We start from the raw sequence: 20,190 nt of genomic DNA, 5'->3' as shown, positions 1-20,190 counted from the left end.
ATTTATCTGTACCACTTACTGTTCCTATGCCTGTTGAACACCCTCATTTGCCTCCTCAAGGCAAGCCTTTCACACACCCCAAGAACAATAGTGAGAAGTCTTACAAAAATACCTCTGGAAATAAAGAGTCTGGCCCATTTGGCATCCTGCCTGCCTGCAAAGGATGGGCAGGTGCAGCCCTGCAATGTTCCTTCTGCTGTTTTCCTTCCAATAGAGACTGTGGTTTTCCACAGCTTCCTGACTGGGCTTCTGCTATGCCTGGTTCACCTAGGAACAGTTTTATCAGCCAAGAGAAACAAGAGGAGAAATGCTCAAGGGCAGCAGGAAGCCTGGCAGGCAAGGACATGTTTTCTGCCAGTAGGTGCTACGTTTAACTTGAAATGACTAAATCTCAGTCCATGTGAGAATTGACCTGCAAGGTTAATGTCCTCAAACACAAGAATAAAATCACCCACCCAATCTTGCCTACAAAGAGAAGGGAATTTCACATATGGGATGAGGAACTGATCAATATGTGCTCATTCTCAAACAAAACAATGGGGTGACATTTGTTACTTGAGAGGTGCAGGAACCAGCTCACACAACCAATGAAGTGAAACTGCCAATACATGCAGTAGTCCACACAGGCAGGTATACTTCCTGGGTGGCATAATTCTTTCCTATCTCCTTCTCTTAGAATGTAACTCTTTGGTTGGGGTCTGGATATTTTCTGTGTTCAGAGAGCATAGCATACTTCTAGTGGCACACAAATATTTTTCAGCACTTGCTTTTAGTAATAAAATACTGTGCCAAGAATACCAAAATTCAGAGCTCGGAACAATATAAGATTGTTCATACAAATAAAACTGATTTACAAGCCATATTCCCAACCTGTTATTTCCACTTCTGCAGAATTTACTTCTGCATTTTCTAATGTGCTTCCATAGTCATGAAAACTAGGACCTTTCTTAAAAATAAAAGATTCTCAGAAATACAAATTCTGTCCCAGATACTGGGATTCACTAGGGAAGTCTGCACACATGAAAAAATGAAGACAAACAGTCTTCATAGAAGCATCAAGTTGTAGAGTTGGAAGGGGCCACGAGGGTCATCTAGTCCATTTCCCTGCAATGCAGGAATCTTTTGCCCGATGTGGGGCTTGAACCCACAACCCTGAGATTAAGAGTTTCATGCTCTACCAACTGATCTTGTCAATACTTTGCTTCTTTGTGTGCTCAGGCATGTGTGTAAGTATGAACGTACCTAAGCAACGTGTGCTAAGTCAGTAGGCAGCGTACCTCTGCTACTTTTGCCTTGTTTCTATCCAAGTCCTCTGGCTCTGAGACTCAAAGAGAAGGTCTGTGGCTTACTGCACCATGGGAAGTCTGCTTTAATAGGATTTAATATAGTGACAACCTTAGGAATAATAAACTCTTGCAAGCAACAAAAATGGTTTAATTCCTAAAGGACAGGCCTGGTTGAACCACTTTTGGCCAGGGGCAATTGGGGGCTTAATATTGTGTATGTAGCAATCTGGGTGAATTGAGAGAGAGGCATTTAAGGGTAATTGCTCAATTTTCTATCCATGTCAACAGGGAAAATAGGCAGAAGTGGCTGAGCTCAGCACAGTAATAGAGCTGGATGAGATGGAAGATGCCAGGCTGTTAGGTGAATTGGAAAAGTGCTATCTGTTGAGCATCTCCTTCCCAGAGCTAGGTGCTTCTTCTAAGCTCAGGCTGTTCTGAGGACCTACATAAGGGGGTAAAACAAGGATTTTGAAAGGGGTGGTCCCTGACCCTTCTCTGGGGGTTGAACCCAGTATTTTGCTTTTGTTTCCCTTCTTGTTTTTGTAACTGCAGGTAAGTGGTCAGTTCCTGTGTGGGTAGTTCTGGACCACACTAGAGGTTATTCTTCCTTCTTTCCAGACGCTTCCCTCTGATTCCCTGTAATATCCAACTTCATCCTTTTCACAAGTGTCCCACTCTCTTATATGCTTTTTGAGAAACAGAGCCAAGAGAATGCCTAAAAAAAAAGTAGAAAGAAAGAAAAGGGATTCTGTTTTTTTTGGTTCAGTTGACCCCAGGAATGTAATTATGGGCAGGCAGGCCTGGTACCTCATGTGAGTGCTGTTTTGCCCCAATGCAGCCATTTTGTTATTTTGCTGAAGTCAACGGTGGCCACTCACTTCTCCAGAAGCAATTAAAGCACTGTGCTTCGGAACAGGGTTAGCATAGAAGCAAAACTTCTCCCATGACATCAATCTGTGTGCCAGGTATTGGGGGCGGGGGAGGCAGATTTAATGTCTTTGATGAGTCTATAAATTTCTTTGCAACATTTAATTTCTTACATGTATGTACACAAGGGGCCTGTGATGAAATGTTGCACTGTAGAGTGTTTTCAGTGTTCCACTCAGTTGGCCATGCCCCAGTGGCGCAACAGGCCAGTGTGTCTGGCTGTTACCAGAAGGTTGGTGGTTCAAGTCCACCCCAGGATTCCTGCATTGCAGGGGGTTGGATCAGGGTCCCTTCCAACTCTACAATTCTACGATACTCAATCCATTCCCCCTCCCACTTGGTTTTCCTCTTTCCTCCCCAAGTCTTTCAGGACGTTCAGTCCTCATTGGGATGATTTTGGATACACACACACACACACACACACACACACACACACACACACACACAAGCCCCCCATTGTAAATATTTTACTGTACTTCTGAAAACTGGATTTCCACCCAAGTCTGCTGATACCATGCACCATCTTATGCATGGATAGTGTCGTTTTGCCTATATAAAGACCAGCTCTTCAAGAATTGAGCTTGCGGTTAGGATATATTATTGCATTTCCTTCCATCATGGAACTCAAGGTGGCGTGTTTAGGGTTCAAAGGCAGACTACCATCCAGGTACTATTACACAGACCCAGATCTGCTTAGCTTCAGCAGAGCTGCTACCTTAGCTGCCTTCATGCCCTGTTGTGCCTCCTCTTTGGAACAAATTGGCAATGACGACTGGTGTTGAGGCGGATGCAAAAGTTTGACCCCTTTCTTTTTTTGCCCATAGGAACGCATTAATTAAATTTCAATGCATTCCTATGGGAAACCGAGATTCACAAGACGAATTGTTCACAAAACAAATTCGTCTTGCAAGTCACCATCAGATTGCAAGACGCATTCATCTTGTGAAAAATTCGTCTTGCAGGGCATTCGTCTTGCGAGGTACCACTGTATAATTAAGTATTCAACTGCGCAGCTTTACTTAGACTTGAAAGACTTGATAAAGATACAAGAAGAAACAAGAAGAAACAAGATGGCGCTTGTTAATATGACGCAGCACGAAAAAATGAGAATTCCTCCCTTTTTCGAGGGAAGTGGGAAATACTTGCTAGCTGACTTTATAATGACTTAAGACAACAATTTGGGATAACATATAATGCATCTGTTTTCAGAATTTCTTCATTATGAGCCAGAGAGAAGGCTAAATGGATGTCTAGCAACCCCCTTCTAGGGCCCAGAGGGGGAGATTGTGTGGTCTCCAGGAAAACTGATTGATCGCCAAATGACTTATATCTGTGGAATACAGTTCATTTACATTGCAGTATTGCAAACAGTATGCTCAACAATGGAAATCAGTAACAACTTAACAACGTAGAAGTTACTGCATCATTAAATCTCAAACAACAGGCTTGGACAACAGCCGTGATTGGAATAATTTAACAACTTGGGAGTTGCTGCGTTATTAAACTTCAAATGATAGACTTGGACAACAGCCCGGATTGGAAGATTGTAATGAAGTCAGGAAAAGCTGTGCTGGCAAATAGACAGTTGATAAAATATATATACACAAATAAATGGATGAAAGGATATATGATTTCTGACATGATTGAGAATCGCATAGCCAGGGACGGAGAACTTTAAACTTTAAGATCGGAATGTGGAAAATATGAGAACATCAAGAAGAAGGCAGGAACGAAGATACTGGAGATATACTTTAGAGGTACAAACTATGGGAAGCCTAAAAAAAATTAATAATTAATAATTTGGATTGTAATTTGGTTGTTTTTTATTTTAGTTTATTGTTTTTAATTGGATCATGATTTGATGATATGTTAATCAGCTGTTTTAAAATGATTTTTTAAAAATATATAAAAAAGAGTAGTTAGAGATCAAAGGATGTCACCGGAGAGGCAAGCAGTGAGGATACTTACAAAGAGAGCTGTTACCTTCCTTGACCTAAGGTTGATCAAAGGGAATAGATTGTGGCAAATTTATTAAATACATACATGCAATGACATGGCATATTGTGTAGGCACCAGGCATTAGTGTGGTGCTGCTCTTTTGGAGTCCCTTTCTTTACAGAGGGGCTTAGTATTTCTCTGGAAAGGCCAAAGTCGTACAATGCACACTGTTGGAGTAATGTTGATGGGCAATGGTAAGCATGCCTGCTTCAGAACGGGCTTTTGGCATGCAGTGCTTTCCTGGCACAATTCTGCGGAACCCTAAATATACAGTCCTATTGACAGCTGTGATTGTTGAGTCCATAAGTGTAGTTGACGGACTAGGTTTACCTAAAAGACCCTTTAAGAAAAAGCTCTTGAAATATGATTACAGAATTGAGACACCATCATTTGAAAGTGCCTAAGGCAAGCTTCTTTGAAAATTGCAGCTGTAGAGGGACAGCAAGAGAACCGCATAGCCCTTGATTGTAGCGTTGTTCCCTCAGGACCTGCTCCCCCCCCCTCCCAGTTTCTCATCTGATAGGAGTGAGAAAGAAAGCAGCAGTTAGGCTCTTCGTCTGTCTTATGAAAATCCGATTCCAAGTGGCTGTGATCAAACCCAGTTGGCTGTCAGCTGTGGTGGCCTCATGTGCAGGGAGGGAGGGGGCTTCTGAGGAGTTTCTGGATGTGGAAATGTCATGAGTGCTACCGATCAAAGCTGCCTTTTTTAATAAATATATATAAGATTTTTTAAATAAAAAAACCTAAGGAATTTAGCATAAAAGAAATGTAGTTTGTCTTGTTTTTGCAGTGGAGCATGAAAGGGATTAAATAGAATCAGACATACCTGCTCCCTAACATAATTCAATGAGAGGCTTATAAGAAACTTCTTTCTTGCCTCATATTAAGGCAAAAATCACCAAACTGGCTTTACAGAAGGAAGTTTTCTATTTCTTCCATACCCTGTGCACTCTACTCAATGTGCAAAAGACTAAACTGTAGGATAAAACTGTATAATAATGATCACCTCTTGAGTTTTGTTTTTTAGAAATGAATGTGGGCAAGAATTACAATGTCACATGTATGCGTACTTTGAAAGGATGGAGCAATCCAAGTAGTTGTGCTGAGCATGAAATGACACACAGATGAACAAGGAGAAGCATTAAGAACAGCATTTATCCTAGGTGATAAATGGTCCATCTCACCAGTTCCCCTATCACCAAAGGCAGTTAGTGCCACATTCTAGTGAGGAAGTCTATAGCACAACCTTGGCATGATCTAGTATTGGGCAACGTAACATGTCTGAACAAGTTGGACCTGCAACAAAATGTTGCAGAGTGGAGTTCAGTATGTCTTAAATACAAATAGATACTGAAGGCAACAGGCATGATCCAGTTGTAAACCAATGGGAATAAGATCAATGAACTTAATGAATAAGGCCTTTTGATTGCTTACGATCAAAATGGTCTATACAGCACGGGTCTGCCCTTGTGGCTCGATGGAAGTAGAAACTGCTTCACATGTACTACTACGTTGTCGTTTTTATGAGGATATACGTTTGACTTTTATTACACCTGTTTTGCAAAAGTCCATGAAAGAATCCAAACACCATAGTTTAAAACTACTGGTAGAGGACAAGAATCCCAAGACTACATTAAATGTAGCCAAATTCTGTGTGTCTGCAATCAATCACAGGAAGCAAGTGGTATCCTATAATGATCAAACCCCTAAATGTTAACTACAGGGGGTACGCTAATAATTAATTTTATATTTTATATTTAAATCCTTGTTATATTCATACTGTCCTTTGTATTTTTGATATGTTTTATGATCTGTGATATTGTGCGTGTGGATGCTGGTCTACGACCGTATTAATAAATTCATTCATTCATTCATTGATCAAAATGGTCAAGACACCTGCAGCTCCACTTGTTCATTTCCACCATTGGTATTCTGGCAGTCAGGAGTATGGCCACATTCCTTTCTCATCTCTCTTCGAGTCAATTCACAGGACCAAATTACAGTAGCAACTTAAAAGGGCAGTTTTGAGTCAATCCATGTTGATTTTGGCACGAGTCACTTGAAGTCAATCTATAATGCACAATGAGAAACCTGCTTAAAGGGGCTGAATGATGGCAGCGAACCTACAGTAAGTTGAGTTGCAGGCAGGGTGTGGGATGTAGCACATGAATGAGCACTGAGTTCTGGACTCTTGGTGTTTCCACACTCACAACATGGTGATTTGATCTCTTAGGTTTGTTTTCTGCATGGAGCTTTTGCGTTCCTATGATGATTTCTCCCATCCTTTTTTCGTTTGGTGACACAGATGTTTTGGGGCTGAATTGCAATATGAGTTCAGATACTCAAGAAGGTGCACTGTAATATATCATAGTTTATTTCTTGCCCCTTATTTTGCTTGTCTTGTGGTAATGCATGTTTTAAAATCCCGATGCCTTGTCTATTTAGTTGGGATTATTTTTTCCAAGACTTTGCTCTTAATTAAAAATCAATTTAATCACTTAGTTTCTCAGTAATTCTTTCAGCTCTGTGAGTGCTTTCTGCTAACTCACAATCTGTTTCAGAGATTTGAACCATTTGTACACTCTGTAAAATTTCCACACACACCCCAATTGCTTACCTTTTCCCACTGTGACAATAAACAACTGATGCCTAACCTCAGTCATTGTCTTTCATTTTTAAAAATGGAATTTGAAGAAGCTTCTGATTCAATTATTCATATCCAGTGCATCAGTCGATTTTTATTTTTATTTTGGTAACCAAAAACATTTGGGACACAGCACAAATGCTATACCTACTTATATTAGAGTCTAGCAAAATAAAACATTGAGACTTCTGAAAATTATTTTTTAGAATTTGTTCTGTGACAGTGAATTCCAGGCATATTTTGTACATTAGCATACTAAAGTCCAGGATTTTGCTGATATATTGGCTTGTATGAGTATACGTCTTGATTTAGTTGCAGGAAAATATAATATGTAATATGTTTGTTGTTTCACATAATTAAAGATTAAAGAAAAGTGCATTTATTTTTAAAGCATGCCTTTTAGTATTTTAATGGCATTTTTGGCATTGATGGCATTTGTTGGCATTTTCTGGTGTTGTTGTTGTTTTAATTAATGGGGATATACCTTTATTTTGATTTTTGGTTTATAGGCACTTCAGCAGCAGCTTCATTATTCATTTTTTTCAAACTGGTATCCTATACAGTAAATGATACTGTATTTGGGAGTTTAGACACATTTTTGGCTTCAGAAATACTGCATTTAGTTATATTAGTACAGTATCCTGTTCTCCGATGCTCCAGCTGTTGTTACTGTTTGGACCAATTTGTGTATATCACTTGGTGATAGATGAGAAATTGCTTTTTGTTACCTACAGCTTAGAACTAGCTGCTCCAGAAAGTAATAATTTATGGCATCTACAGATGTAATCTTTGCATCATGCCCTCAGGCGACATTTATACAATTAATATGAGGACAACTGAAATCTGTTCTGTCTATTTTCTTTTTTAGCATCTACAGGCAGTTACATTCCACAGTTGTTATCAGTACGATGTGCAAATGGCCAGCCAATCAAAAATTTTCACATCCGGTATTTGTTTATTAAGGCAGAGTTTCTGGGGAGAAAAATTAACTGGTTCTAGAATCTGAGCCTTTAACATACACAGCTAGTTAACTATTTGGCACAGAAGCATGAGCAGAGTGATCCTGTATACGCTTCATGTTGGGACAAGAGATACACGGCAGCTACACCAGTGGAATGACCATATAGCCAAATTCATGGTCAGCCTAGGAGAGAAGGTGGAAAACAGCAGAAAAAAACTAAAACAACAGAAAAACAGCATGGATTCCCACAACAACCCTGCCAGTGTCCACCAGTCAAGCGCAAACACATATCAGTCAGTATGTAAAAGTCTCTGAAAAGGTCCAGAACCTTTTACCTGCTAACCTGTGGGACGTGGTACAACCATCCAAAGCCCACTGTGATATGTGTATGTGAGACATTTTAAGAATAAAATTAATTGCCTCCTCCAGGACTTCAACTCCACCTTTTACTGCAGGTGAATCTAGCGAAATATATGGAATGCAATCTTGTCGTTGGATGAGTCTCAGTTGATTGATTTTATGTCATTTATATCCTACTTTTTCTCCAAGGAGCTCAAGGTAGCATCCATGGGTCTCCCCCTCTCCATTTAATCCCCACAACAACCCTGTTAGGCTGAGAGGCAATGACTGGTCCAAGGTTACCAAGGGGGCTCAGGAAGGTGATCAATGTCTCTTGAAGAGATGGGGGTGATCTTCAGATACCTGCAAGGGACAATAGCAAAAATGCTTCTGAAGAAGTCTTTCCTAGGACCTAGAAGGTACCCATCATTTTAGCCCAGTGGCGTACGTCCCTTCCTGGCCAAGGTGTGGACAACCAGATTCAGACTCTCTTAAATTAAACTGATTTCCTGGATACATTTCAGTCAGGATTCAGGCCAGGTTTAGCACAGAAGAGAGTGTCAAAAGAGAGACAGAAGAACGTGATGCTACTGAATCTCAGCGGCTTTTAGTGCCATTGAACATGGTGTCTTTCTGGAGCGAATGGCTGAGTGGGGAGCATCCAGCCTTCAGGCTGTCAAGCAGGGCTCCCTTCTTATGATCTTATATTAACGTTCAGTATGAATGACTCTAAATGACTAGATGTTGACTGACCTATGGACTGGAGGCGCACAAATGTTGCCCCCATGTTTGAGAAAAGGAAAAAAGAAGACTCAGGTAACTACCAAGCAGTGAGATAACCCTTGGGGTCCCTTCCAACTCTACAATTCTATGGTTCTATTTAAAAGGATAGCCGAGAAGTCAGTCTAAGTGAGTTCACCAGCATTTTCTCTTTCTCTCTGGAATATTCTCAACACAGAGGCAATAGAATAGTGCAACAATTCTTTTTCTATACCGCATAGTGGAAGGGAAGTCAACCTTGCTGCAGGGTGGTGTGTTTGCTGCTTCCTTGTCTCCCCCACCCCAAATCATAACAGGCAACCAAATATCAAGGTTTAGATGATTTAAGAGACAATAAAATGCAGCTTGCTTTTGTTTTCTCCTAAAATTATGGCCTTTATAAAGTGGTGTTCTTTGGCACTACACAGCATAGGGCAAGGGTGATGAGATGGTGATGAGATCATCCCAAAGCTTCTTAGATAATTTTTGGCTGTAGTCAGCATGTTGGCATAGTTGCAGCTGTTCGTAAATGCTTTCAGGAAGTTGGACCCGCCCCCTTTTGTTTTTCCTTGATATCGCCGTATTTTTAGGGCTATGACTTTCCTTTTAATGACAATGTTTGAAACTCACTTCTCTGTGAATGGCATCACCAATGGGTAGTGTGACCTGATGTTGGAAGAGTAAATTGTAACCCTCCACCATCTATGCCCTGGCCAGTGGTCCAGAGAGGCTGGGGCATCTATACATGCCTCATTGGTTTGCTTATTACCTTCAAAGGAGAGAGAACTCAATCTTGTTTGTGTGTTCCACAGAAGCTGCCTCCATTCCTTGTTCCTTGCATTTTTTTGAAGACTCTAGCCTGTTGCTTTCCACTTCTCTATTTTTATTCCTCCTTTTTCTATTTAGAGGGGGAAAATTATCGAATTGAGATGCACTAATTAAAGCCATTTTCTGGTATTTGGTTACTGGCGTGTTTGATGTCTCTCTGACAAGACCATGAAATGCATGGGGTGTCCACAGGGACAGAATTTGCTGAACACGGTGCTTTGTAAATGCGGGGACACAGTGTCGCAGCAGCTCATGAATATGAAACGCCCATGATGCTACCTCAGTGGACTCGAGAACACAGATGAATCCTGTCATGTGCTAAATGAGACCAATTTCTTTCACTTAACTTCATCTTCAATCAGATACCTTCTTCCATTTGCCTGTTTAAAATTCCCTAAACGTGATGCAGAAGGTAACAGCATTCAGTAAAACAAAGTTTTGCAACAGCAGAGAAATTAGAATGGTTTCTGGCTGAAGTTTTCTTCTGTTAAAATATAGAACTTAGCTCACTTCCTTTGCTTTTAAAGCCTCATAGTGCTGTGTACAAAACAGGGAGGACCCAGAGAGTTGGCCTTCAAAATCTCACTTTCCACATGCTCTGCTCTTATATAGTTTTGTATGTACACAGCACTAGAGGTGTGCATTCTTGCATTATTTGGATACAGCAACTTGCTAGTATTATACTTGGAGGAGTTCCCATGCTGAATTGCTTATTGAAAATGGCAGGTCAATAAATGGGAACTAAGTGTGGCATAGCACAGCAGAGAGCATTATTTTAGGGCTTTGGATAATTCCTGAGAACAAACTAGGTCAGTGTTTTTCAGAGTTGTAGGATTCCCAGGGAAACTCAATCCACCCATTTCTTTTTACTCTCTCTGCAGCATTGTTCCCTGCTTCTCATGTGGCCCTTTTCCAGAGTCTAGCATCACTATTTGAGAATGTGGGAACTAGGTTGAGGGATTACAATTAAGTGCAATTCCCATGTTGAAATTTCCCATCTATAGAGACTCATTTCCCTAGCTGAGATGCAGTCATCAGGCATCTCTTTTTCTGCCTTCAGAAACTTGTGAATTTTCATATGACAACAATGGGGAACATTGGGGATACAGTTACTGGTCAACAGGTCAAGGGTTGCCTGAGGCAGAATGTTTGGCAGGACCAGTGGTTTCAGGGAGTACCTGCGTGAGTTACTATAAAGATTTTAGAAGCAAATGCTTCTAAATGAAATGAAACTAAATTGGGGGGGGGGGTGATTTCTTGTATTTGATCAGCATCTCTGATGGTATGCATCTTGTACTGTTCTCTGCATGCTCTTATCTGAACTATGTGGATTAATCTGTAGGGAACTAATTTATGAAGGTACTTCACCCTTGAGAAATGTTTCTTAGATTTAACAGGAATAGGTTCTATATGTTTTCACTAAAACCTCTAGCAAAGAATAAGGCTGACTTTTAAATGCTGTCCTTGTGAAAGCCTCTAAATGTAACTTTTGAGCTGCCGAACAGCTCTTTATTGCTAAAGCTTTACCAGCCCTATATGTGCTAACACAGGGGTAGAGAACTTGATCTGACTGGTGGGCCACTTTTGGCAGGTGGGCAGGGCCGTCCAGCAGTCAATCACCTGACATCTTCCTTAAGTTTCAAAGAATTTGAAGTATACTCTAAGTGCACTCCCGATTCTTGCAGCCACTGCTTGAATTCAAACCATAGTTGCAAATATTCTTGTCAAATGCAGGGATTGACTTCATTTGGAACTCCCAAGTGGAACTAACCCCAGTGGGGACTGCATTTGGGGGCAAATTTAAGAGGCATTCGGTGCAAAAACTGCTTGCAGTGGAACAATCAGGTGGGCATCCTAAGACTCCCAACTGTTCCTTTGCAGCCAAGGCTTTACCTACCTGAACCCTGCTATCATATGGCAGCAGGTTTGGGGAAAGTTGGTGTGGCTCTGGAAAATGGCCTGGCAGACCAAATTAAGATGCCTGGCAGACCTAATCTGACTTGCGGGCAAGAGGTTCCCCAAGTAATAATGCATGATAATAATGCCCTTTTTCCTGCACATTTAGATCTTTTTTAAAAATAAAATAAAATCACACAGGGTTCTATTTATGTGTGTTTTTTCCAATGAACTAGATGAATAAGTTAAAAGACATAAGCTTTACCTGAAAGAAATACACCCTACTTAGAAATAAGCCTTACTTAGTTTAATGCTCTTTGACGCCTCATCATTCTTGGTATTTCCTCTTGATTTCATGATTCTGATCCTCTAGTTTCTTAATTGTATTAAGCCTTTTAGCTTGGCAAAATGTGAGTTAACAGCACATAGTGAAATCAGTTTGGCCTTGGCTGGCTGCCAATTTCAAGCAAGTACAATATTCAGTGTATGCTGCAGAACTTGCTATACTAAACGGGTGGCATGAAGGGGTCCCAAGTAATACCTTCAATCTATGTTTTCTGAATAGGTGCTGAGCTTATTGTGCTCAGAAAGTGGTATTTAAAAGGCAGGTTTCTCTGTGCAAGAACCAAGTCCTAAAAGGGACTTGACTGAGTATGCAAAAATAAGGCCACCAGATCCCCTACAGATTCAGGTCTTAGATTTGTTTCCAGCTTATCTTTCACCACTTTTTATTTCTCTGTCGTTCTTTTGTGGCCTGCTCAGCCAGAGCCTCTGCTGTGAAATGAGCTTATGCAAATCTTCCATGGGCATTGACAGGCCTTCCTGTGCTACAGCACTGAGGAGGTAGCCACAGAGTATCTCTGTGCTGTTTGGCACAAAGATGGCACCTCCAGTGCTCTGGTTCCTTTATCCAAGTTGCTGTGAGCTGAAAGCTGCTCCATTGAAGGCAACAGGTCCTTGAGTGGTTGGGGAGCTGGAAAGCACAACTCTGCAGAGATTGTCCAAGCTGTCGCCATCTCTTGCTTTAGCTTGGCTCTGGCTTCAGTCTCGGTTTCATTCAGCCCCTTCACCAGGCAGCCACTGTGTGGGTTGCTCCAAACAGCCCTCGTTGTCAAGAGTCCGGGCTAACCCTTGCCCTGCTGCAGATGGACCAGCACTGCCTCCGCCAGGGTCAGGGAAGCCTGCAGGGATGCAGAGCAGATAGGAAGATGGGACCTGTGCACTTTGGAACTGGCAGAGGGCTATAAGGGGAAACATATATTTTTTTAAAGACCCAGTCCTGGACCCCAGACTCCACAGGCCTTTCCAGCTCTTGAATATTCATTTCAGCCTGGGCAGAGCTGGAAAGAGTCAAATGCTTAGTTAGAAAGCACAGTTGTGGATAAAATTGGAAGCAGCCTTTTCACTGCCAAGGCGCCATCTCCCTTTCATTTCAGGCAGTGGAGTAAAGGATCACAGTAGAGCTTTGCCCAGCCAGTTTCCTGAGGAATGTATGATTCTGGAACAGCTTTCAGAATCAGAACAAGTCAGGGATGGCCAGCATCTTAAAACCAGAGGAGGCGCATACTTTAGAGCCTAGCTGCTCAAGGGCTAGTTCACTGGAAATGGAAATGCAGTGTTTATGGACTATTTCATCATACCAGGGTGCCCAAAATGTCTGGCATTGAAAAAGAAAAATGAAATCCACTATTCAAATTCAAAATTAGAATGCAGTGAAACCAAGTCTAGTGTGAACTATCCAGAGCTGCAGATAGTCAACACGTTCTGGTAGGCTGGATGCTGCTTGCAGGCAGCTGGCTGGCCAGCTTGGGGAAGGGCCAGTGGCTTAGCAGTAGAGTACATGCTTTGCGTGCAGAAAGTCACAGGTTCAATCCCTGGCATCTCCAGGTACGACTGGCCAAGATCTCTTCTGAAATCCTTGAGAGTAACTGCCAGTCCATGTTACAGGTAGGTAGCCGTGTTGGTCTGACGTAGTCAAAACAAAATAAAAAAAATCCTTCCAGTAGCACCTTAGAGACCAACTTAGACCAACTTATGACAAACTTAGACCAACTTATGACCAACTTAGTTGGTCTCTAAGGTGCTACTGGAAGGATTTTTTCAAAAAAAAATTTTTGCCAGTCCATGTAGATAGAACTGAGCTGGATGGACACAGGCAGGTACTTGCATAGAACTATAAATATTTGCCTAGGGGAAATATAGCTAATTTTATCACTCTCACTCAGAGACAGCCTAATTCACAAAACATTGAGCCATGTATGTAGGCAAAGCGTGAGGATGCGTCTTGTCACTTGAAGCCCAGCAGTCCGAATTGTCACATATATAGAATAGAGATAAGGGGCAGGTGGGGCTCATCAAGCTGAGAAGGTAGCCCACCTAGGAGATGGAAAACTCTGATCCTAAACATAAACCAGGGATTTCTTTGGGAGAAGAAAAGGCTAAGGAGTAAACCCTACACAAATCCAGAGTGGAATCTCTAAGGCAGTTGGATGGCGCCTTGTATGCCTCCTTCTGGCAACTCCTGCAGCCAAGCTGGTGCCAAATGTATTGCTGTGCTTTCCTTTGGACCACCAGCAAGACTGAGGGGGGAGGGTCTTGTTGTCTAGGCAGCCCAGGACCTCCATATACACTACCCAGGCTTGCGCCCTAGGGAGGTTACTTCAGTGCTGCTAATTAAGCAGTTTGACTTCACCCCCAGAGGTGCACTCCATTGTCCCTTGAGACAGATGGATGCCAACAACAAGACAGAGATAATCCCGATCATCTTCTATTTGCTGTCTGAGCTCATATGCTTTGCCCCATGACTGCAAGAACATTACTCTGCGTAGTATTTGGCAGTTTGTCAAAGCAGTCAGGCTATCCCTCAATCTTCACAGAGAGCCTTTTGCTTTTCTTTCTTTCTTTGGATCTGTATACTCCTCCCACTGGAACACAAATCCATCCATTTAATTTTAAAGAAGGTGCAGCAGCCACATAGCTTTTTACCCTGCAGTATGGATCTCTGGTGTTTTCGGAGATACAATGTACGAACATACCAGGCTGCTTTACACTGGTGTCCATTGGTTTATCTACTCCAGGATTGTCCATTCTTGTCAACTGCTCTCCAGGATCTCAGGCAGAGGTCTTCTCCACCATCTGCTATGTGATCATTTTAACTGGGGGCACCAGGAAGTGAACCTGGACATTTTGTGTGCAAAGCATGAGCTATGACCCCTCCACATTACTTTCACACTGAGAAAACTAGGGAAAGTTTTGGTAGTTCTGCAGCCTTATGACTCCTCCATCCCTTGCAGATATCCCAGTGATTCCTGACTTGGAGGAGGTACAAGAGGAAGACTTTGCCATGCAGGTTGCAGCCCCACCCAGGTAACAGCAAGATCACAGTTGCCACGGAAATCCTTGTGCTGAACTGGTAGTCATAAGTGGACCCCACTCATTTGGATTTTGTTGTGATTTGCTTGAGCAGTTACATGGTGTTGCTATGAATAACAGGTGGTTATGATAAACTCTGTTGTTTTCATATGGAGAGAGAGAACAGCTGCTACGGACTCTGAATATGTGTGTCAACCCAAAAAATACGAACTTTTTATTAAGACCAGGTCTGTGTTTATGATGGCCGCTTTATTTATTCATTATATTTCTTACCTGCCCTTCACCCTAAGATCTCAAGGCAGGTTACAACTAAGGAATATACAACAATAAAGCAAGTAAAACCATTCCAAGTGGAACATATGGATTCTGGTGAGGGATGTGGCGTGCTCTTATTTGGTTCCTTGCTCTATCCCCAATTGCAGCGTTCAGGTGAACAGAGTGCTGACCTACCGTGACCTAGACAATGACCTCATGAAGTATGCTGCTTTCCAAACTTTGGTGAGTGCAGGCAGATAGAAATCTATATTCCCATAAACCCCAGGGTGTCCCTTTTTACAGAGAGACTGTTGTGATAGTGCAGCATGTGAATAAGGTGAGCATTCTACTGATAGCACCATTCTGGAACACAAGATGTTAAGTGCCTGTTTGGCAGATCTGCATGGTATATGCTCTGCAGTGTCTGCTAAGGGATCTTTGGGCGTTCATCTTCACTTCCCACTTTAGTGATCTTTACTTAAATCCAGGGTCCATCCCTTTGTTATAATTCCTTTGGTGGAGCTCCCTTCCCTCCAGAAGGAATAAGCACACTCTGTTTTATACTTTGAGCCAAGGCATGTGGATAACTGGAGAATTAGAAAGCTCTCATGCAGTTCTAGCTACAGAGCCTTCCCAAAGTGAAAAGGCTTTTCCAGATGGTAGAGTGCCAAAATTTCTCTTTGGATTGGTTTTCTCATCCAGATGCTGATGCGTTTGAACAGCTTTGCTCCATTAGTGGCAATGTAAGTTATCCAGAAGCAGGACAGATGTGTCCAATATGTGCGTTTCCGTTATTGTTCTTGGAACTGAATTACGTTTTTATGCACTCCCACAGGATGGAGAGGTTGACCTGAAGTTGCTCAGTAAGGTTCTAGCTCCAGAACAGGATGTACGAGAGGTGAGTTTGCTCTGGAACAAGAGGAGAACTAGACCATTATTTTTGCTCAGCAGGAACAGGAACATAGGAAGCTGCCTTAAACCAAGTCAGACCTTTGGTCCATCTAGCTCAGTGTTGTCTGCTCTGACTAGCAGCTGCTCTGCAGGGTTTCAGTCTTTTCCAGCCCTACCTGGAAATGCTAGGGATTGATTCTGGGACCTTCTCCATGCATAACATGTACTACTTTTTTTCTGTTTGCTGCAATACTCTCCTGTTGGCAGTTTTCTACCCATACAGTCGTACCTTGGTTGTCAAACGCCTTGGTACTCGTACGTTTCAGCTCCCAAACTATCGAAACCTGGAAGTGACTGTTCCGGTTTTCGAACTTTTTTTAGAAGCCAAACATCCGATGTGGCTTCCGCTATTGTTTCTGGCGTGCCTGTGCAATCGGAAGCCGTGCTTTGGTATCCGAACGTTTCGGAAGTCGAACGGACTTCCGGAACACATTCTGTTTGAAAACCAAGGTACAACTGTATATGCTTCCTGTTCTTAACAATGCAAGCTTCCTGTTCTTGGGATTGTGGACTATTTATTCTTTAAAAGTAAATTTATACTGGTTATCTACCAACAGATCTACCCACCCTAAAGGCCCGATTACAACATTGTGCCAAACGTACAATGCAGCAAGTGTTTGTGTATATAGGAGGATGAGACAATCTTTTAGGTATCCTGGTTCCAAGCTATGTAGGACTTTGTACACCAGTACCAGCAGCTTGGACTTGGCCCTGTAACCAGTTGGCAGCCAGTGCAATTCTTTCAGCAGCAGTATAATATGATGGAAAGATCCTGCCACAGTGAGCTGTCAAGCCACTGAATTTTTGTATTAACTGCAGCTTCCAGGACAGTCTCAAAGGCAGCCCTGCATAGCGCCCATTACAGTAATCCAATCAAAATTAACAGTGCATGTACAACTGCTGTCAGACTATCCCAATCCAGAAATGGCTATAACTAAGGTTGGTAAAAGGCACTCCTGGCCACTGAGGTCAGCTGGCCCTCTAGCTCCTTGCCCTAACTCTCCTAATGACCTGTGGCTTCATGTAGATGTTAAATAGCATTGGGGACAGGATAGTACCCTGCAGCCCCCCACAAAACAATTGCCAGCGGGCTTGTAAAATAATTGCCCAGCGCTACTCTCTGATACCAGCCTTGGAGGTAGGAACTGAAGCACTGTGTAACAGTGACCCCAGTGCTCATCTCATGGAGACAGTTCAGGAAGATACAATGGCCAATGGTATCAAAAGCTGCTGACAGACCAAGTAAGAACAATAGGCTCCACCTGTCCTTCTCTCGATAAAGGTTATCCATCAAGGCGACCAAGGTCAATTCAGTCATATAACTGACCAAACCCCTGTTTGGAATAAGTCAAAACAATTGATTTCATCCTAGAGGACTTGCAATTACTGTGATCATGTATACAGTATAATTTGCAGTGATATATAAAATAGTGGCACCGCAAGTGGTGTGGATTAAAACACACCTTGTCAAACCTTCAGGCTTTCTAGTAGAGTTTGGGTTTCTGCTATGAAGTAGCTTTTAGACAAGACACAGCATTCTTTCTGGCATTTGAACTGTGTAGCAATGCTTTGGGACATTTCTCCGCTTAGTATTTCTCCTTTTCTTTTTTTGGTAGGATGATATCAGCTGGGACTGGAATCATCTCTACACAGAGGTGGCCTCGGAGCTTCTGAGCGAGTGGGACTTGGGGCAGGCTGAAAAGGAGGAGACCCTCGCTCCAGTTAAGAACACTTGAGCCTTGGCTGTTGAGATCTGACAGTCAGGAGTGCCTCCTTTGCTAACCAGGCACAGCTGCCAACCACACCGGCACAACTATGGATTACTAATGCATTATATTTTGAACCCATGCTTTGTATCTGAGGAATCATTTTAATAAATAAACTTGTTTAATAGCAAGAGTTTTGTTCATGGTGTGTTTGCGAGGGCTCCAACCTCATCAGTTAATCAGTTTAATTGGTTAAAAAGGGTATTACTATTATTAGTACAATCTGATCAAGATGATGAATAAAAATACTTACAAAAACAAGATCTTGTCAAAGCTTACCACTTTGCAACAAACATAGAATTACCATTTCTCCTATGAATCAGATCAGTTAATTTGTCCATTTTTGCCTTCTCCAGATATTTCACCAGTGATTCCCATGCAGCCAGACCTTTTGGACCTTTTCACAAGTTTGTACTGGGATTAAAAACCTTTTGAGTTACTAATTGGGCACAGCATTTAAAAATATTTTTATATAAGTACATGTGACGAATTATAGATTGACTTCCCAAACCTGCAATTTATACATATCTTGATTGACCTAAAGGAAGTATGTTTTTTTTTCTTTCAGAACTATTATGTATTCTTCCTAAAATATTTACGGTATGCAGATTGAATTGATAATTTGACAAAGGTTTCTTTAACTGAGTGACAACCCTAGCATGTGCTCTAAAACAATTTGGAATAATGATGAGTGCATGCACATAAAAAAAGCACCATATATCACATTCTGTCTTGAGCTTTGTTTTACACTGAAACGCAAACTGCAAGCAGAAGTTTCCTGTTATGAATTGCACTGAAAGCCCAGATCCTTGCTCTCTGCTTGTTTCCCCCAAAGCAAAATGAGTGAGCACCTCTTGCTTTTATCAGCGTCAGCCCTTCTTTTTTGGTGGTCCTGTGCAAACAGACAGGACAGCAAAAATGAGGCCATCAACGGACAAAGTAGGAGCTTCTGCATATTCATGGGACTTTGCAGGTATGTGGAAAAATATTTGTAAGAATAGAGAAATCCTTCTCAAAGCAGGCTGAAGACATACTACTGGCCCCCTCCCAAATAGGTATAAAGCATTAGAAACAGTTAAATGCCCTGCAAGTGAGGAAAGCAAGGCTACAAAAGACCCATCTTTTCCTGAAAGGGAGAGGAGACAGAAACAGCCTTTGGGGGAGCTGTCCATCATCCAGTTCTCTGAAGGTTCTGGTGGAGTGGTCTTTGACATTCAGGAAGTGCCTCTCCTTTGCTAACTAGGAAGGGCTGTTGTCATGATATGATACCATGAGGGGAGGGACTTCCCCCTCAGCCTCCAGACCAGCCTTACCTGCTTAGCAGTGCACAGGGCTTAGTTGGAGATCATCCTGAGCGCCAGTAAACCAGCACCAAAGTTGAAAGCTTGGGATCTTTTTACTATTCTCTCCTACCTCTTCATTCCCTAGGTAGAGAGCGGATAGGAGGGGCCAATATCTCCCTATAAAAAAGAAAAAAAACAAGTCTCTCAGATGGGGTGAGGGGAAGGAGGTGAGCAAAAGCCCCAATACATTATTGCTCTATTTAGAATCATAGAATTGTAGAGTTGGAAAGGGATCCAAGGGTCATCTAGTCCAACCCCCTGCAATGCAGGAATCTCAGCTGAAGCATCCATAATAATAATATAATTATTATTTATTATTTATACCCCGCCCATCTGGGCGGCTTTCAACAGAAAAATAAAATAATCAATTAAACATTAAAAACCTCCCTAAACAGGGCTGCCTTCAGATGTCCTCTAAAAGTCTGGTAGTTATTTTTCTTTTTGACATCTGGTGGGAGGGCGTTCCAAAGGGCGGGTGCCACTACCGAGACTAGTCCATGGGGACTAGCTGAGATGATTTCTGTGCTGCCAGCTCCCCCCCCCCCCCAAGACTAAAGCACTCATGGTCAGGGGTGCTTACACATCATGGTAGTAGATTTAAATCGCTGTATTGCTCAGTGATAATTTTTGCGGAAGGAAAGCTGACTTCCTTGTGGGGCCCCCCAGATTCTTGCTTAGATTCCCTTGGAAGTTACAGCAGTGCTTGCTCTGAACCCAGAGCTGTCAAAGTTCAGAAGAAATTTCAGAAAAGGACCATTGACTGCTGCTTATTCCTCATTTATGAAAGAACGAGGCCAACCCCTGTGGTGGAGTCAGGCTTCCTGTGAGGTGCTCTGTTGGCATCATTTGTTATATTAATTATAAT

At 42.1% G+C, this 20,190-nt stretch overlaps 2 protein-coding genes across 2 annotated transcripts in view; both read left to right on the top strand.

Annotated features, from left to right (window-relative positions):
* The window catches only part of FLVCR2 (FLVCR choline and putative heme transporter 2), a 228,292-nt gene extending 225,859 nt beyond the window's left edge, over positions 1 to 2,433 (top strand). The window contains exon 10 of the transcript XR_009557326.1: positions 2,424 to 2,433. The gene's annotated coding sequence lies outside the window, so the exon portion shown is untranslated. The remainder of the gene's footprint in view (positions 1 to 2,423) is intronic.
* The window catches only part of IFT43 (intraflagellar transport 43), a 45,197-nt gene extending 27,084 nt beyond the window's left edge, over positions 1 to 18,113 (top strand). Inside the window, exons 6-9 of the mRNA XM_035108145.2 lie at positions 14,932 to 15,004; positions 15,433 to 15,508; positions 16,101 to 16,163; positions 17,833 to 18,113. Coding sequence (XP_034964036.2) covers positions 14,932 to 15,004; positions 15,433 to 15,508; positions 16,101 to 16,163; positions 17,833 to 17,952 — 332 coding nt within the window. The 3' untranslated portion in view covers positions 17,953 to 18,113. The remainder of the gene's footprint in view (positions 1 to 14,931; positions 15,005 to 15,432; positions 15,509 to 16,100; positions 16,164 to 17,832) is intronic.
* Positions 18,114 to 20,190: the final 2,077 nt, after the last annotated feature.

The sequence above is a fragment of the Zootoca vivipara genome, chromosome 1, assembly GCF_963506605.1.
Source record: "Zootoca vivipara chromosome 1, rZooViv1.1, whole genome shotgun sequence".
Lineage (NCBI taxonomy): Eukaryota > Metazoa > Chordata > Lepidosauria > Squamata > Lacertidae > Zootoca > Zootoca vivipara.
Note: the sequence above shows the minus strand (reverse complement) of the source record. Positions and strands in the feature narration are given on the sequence as shown.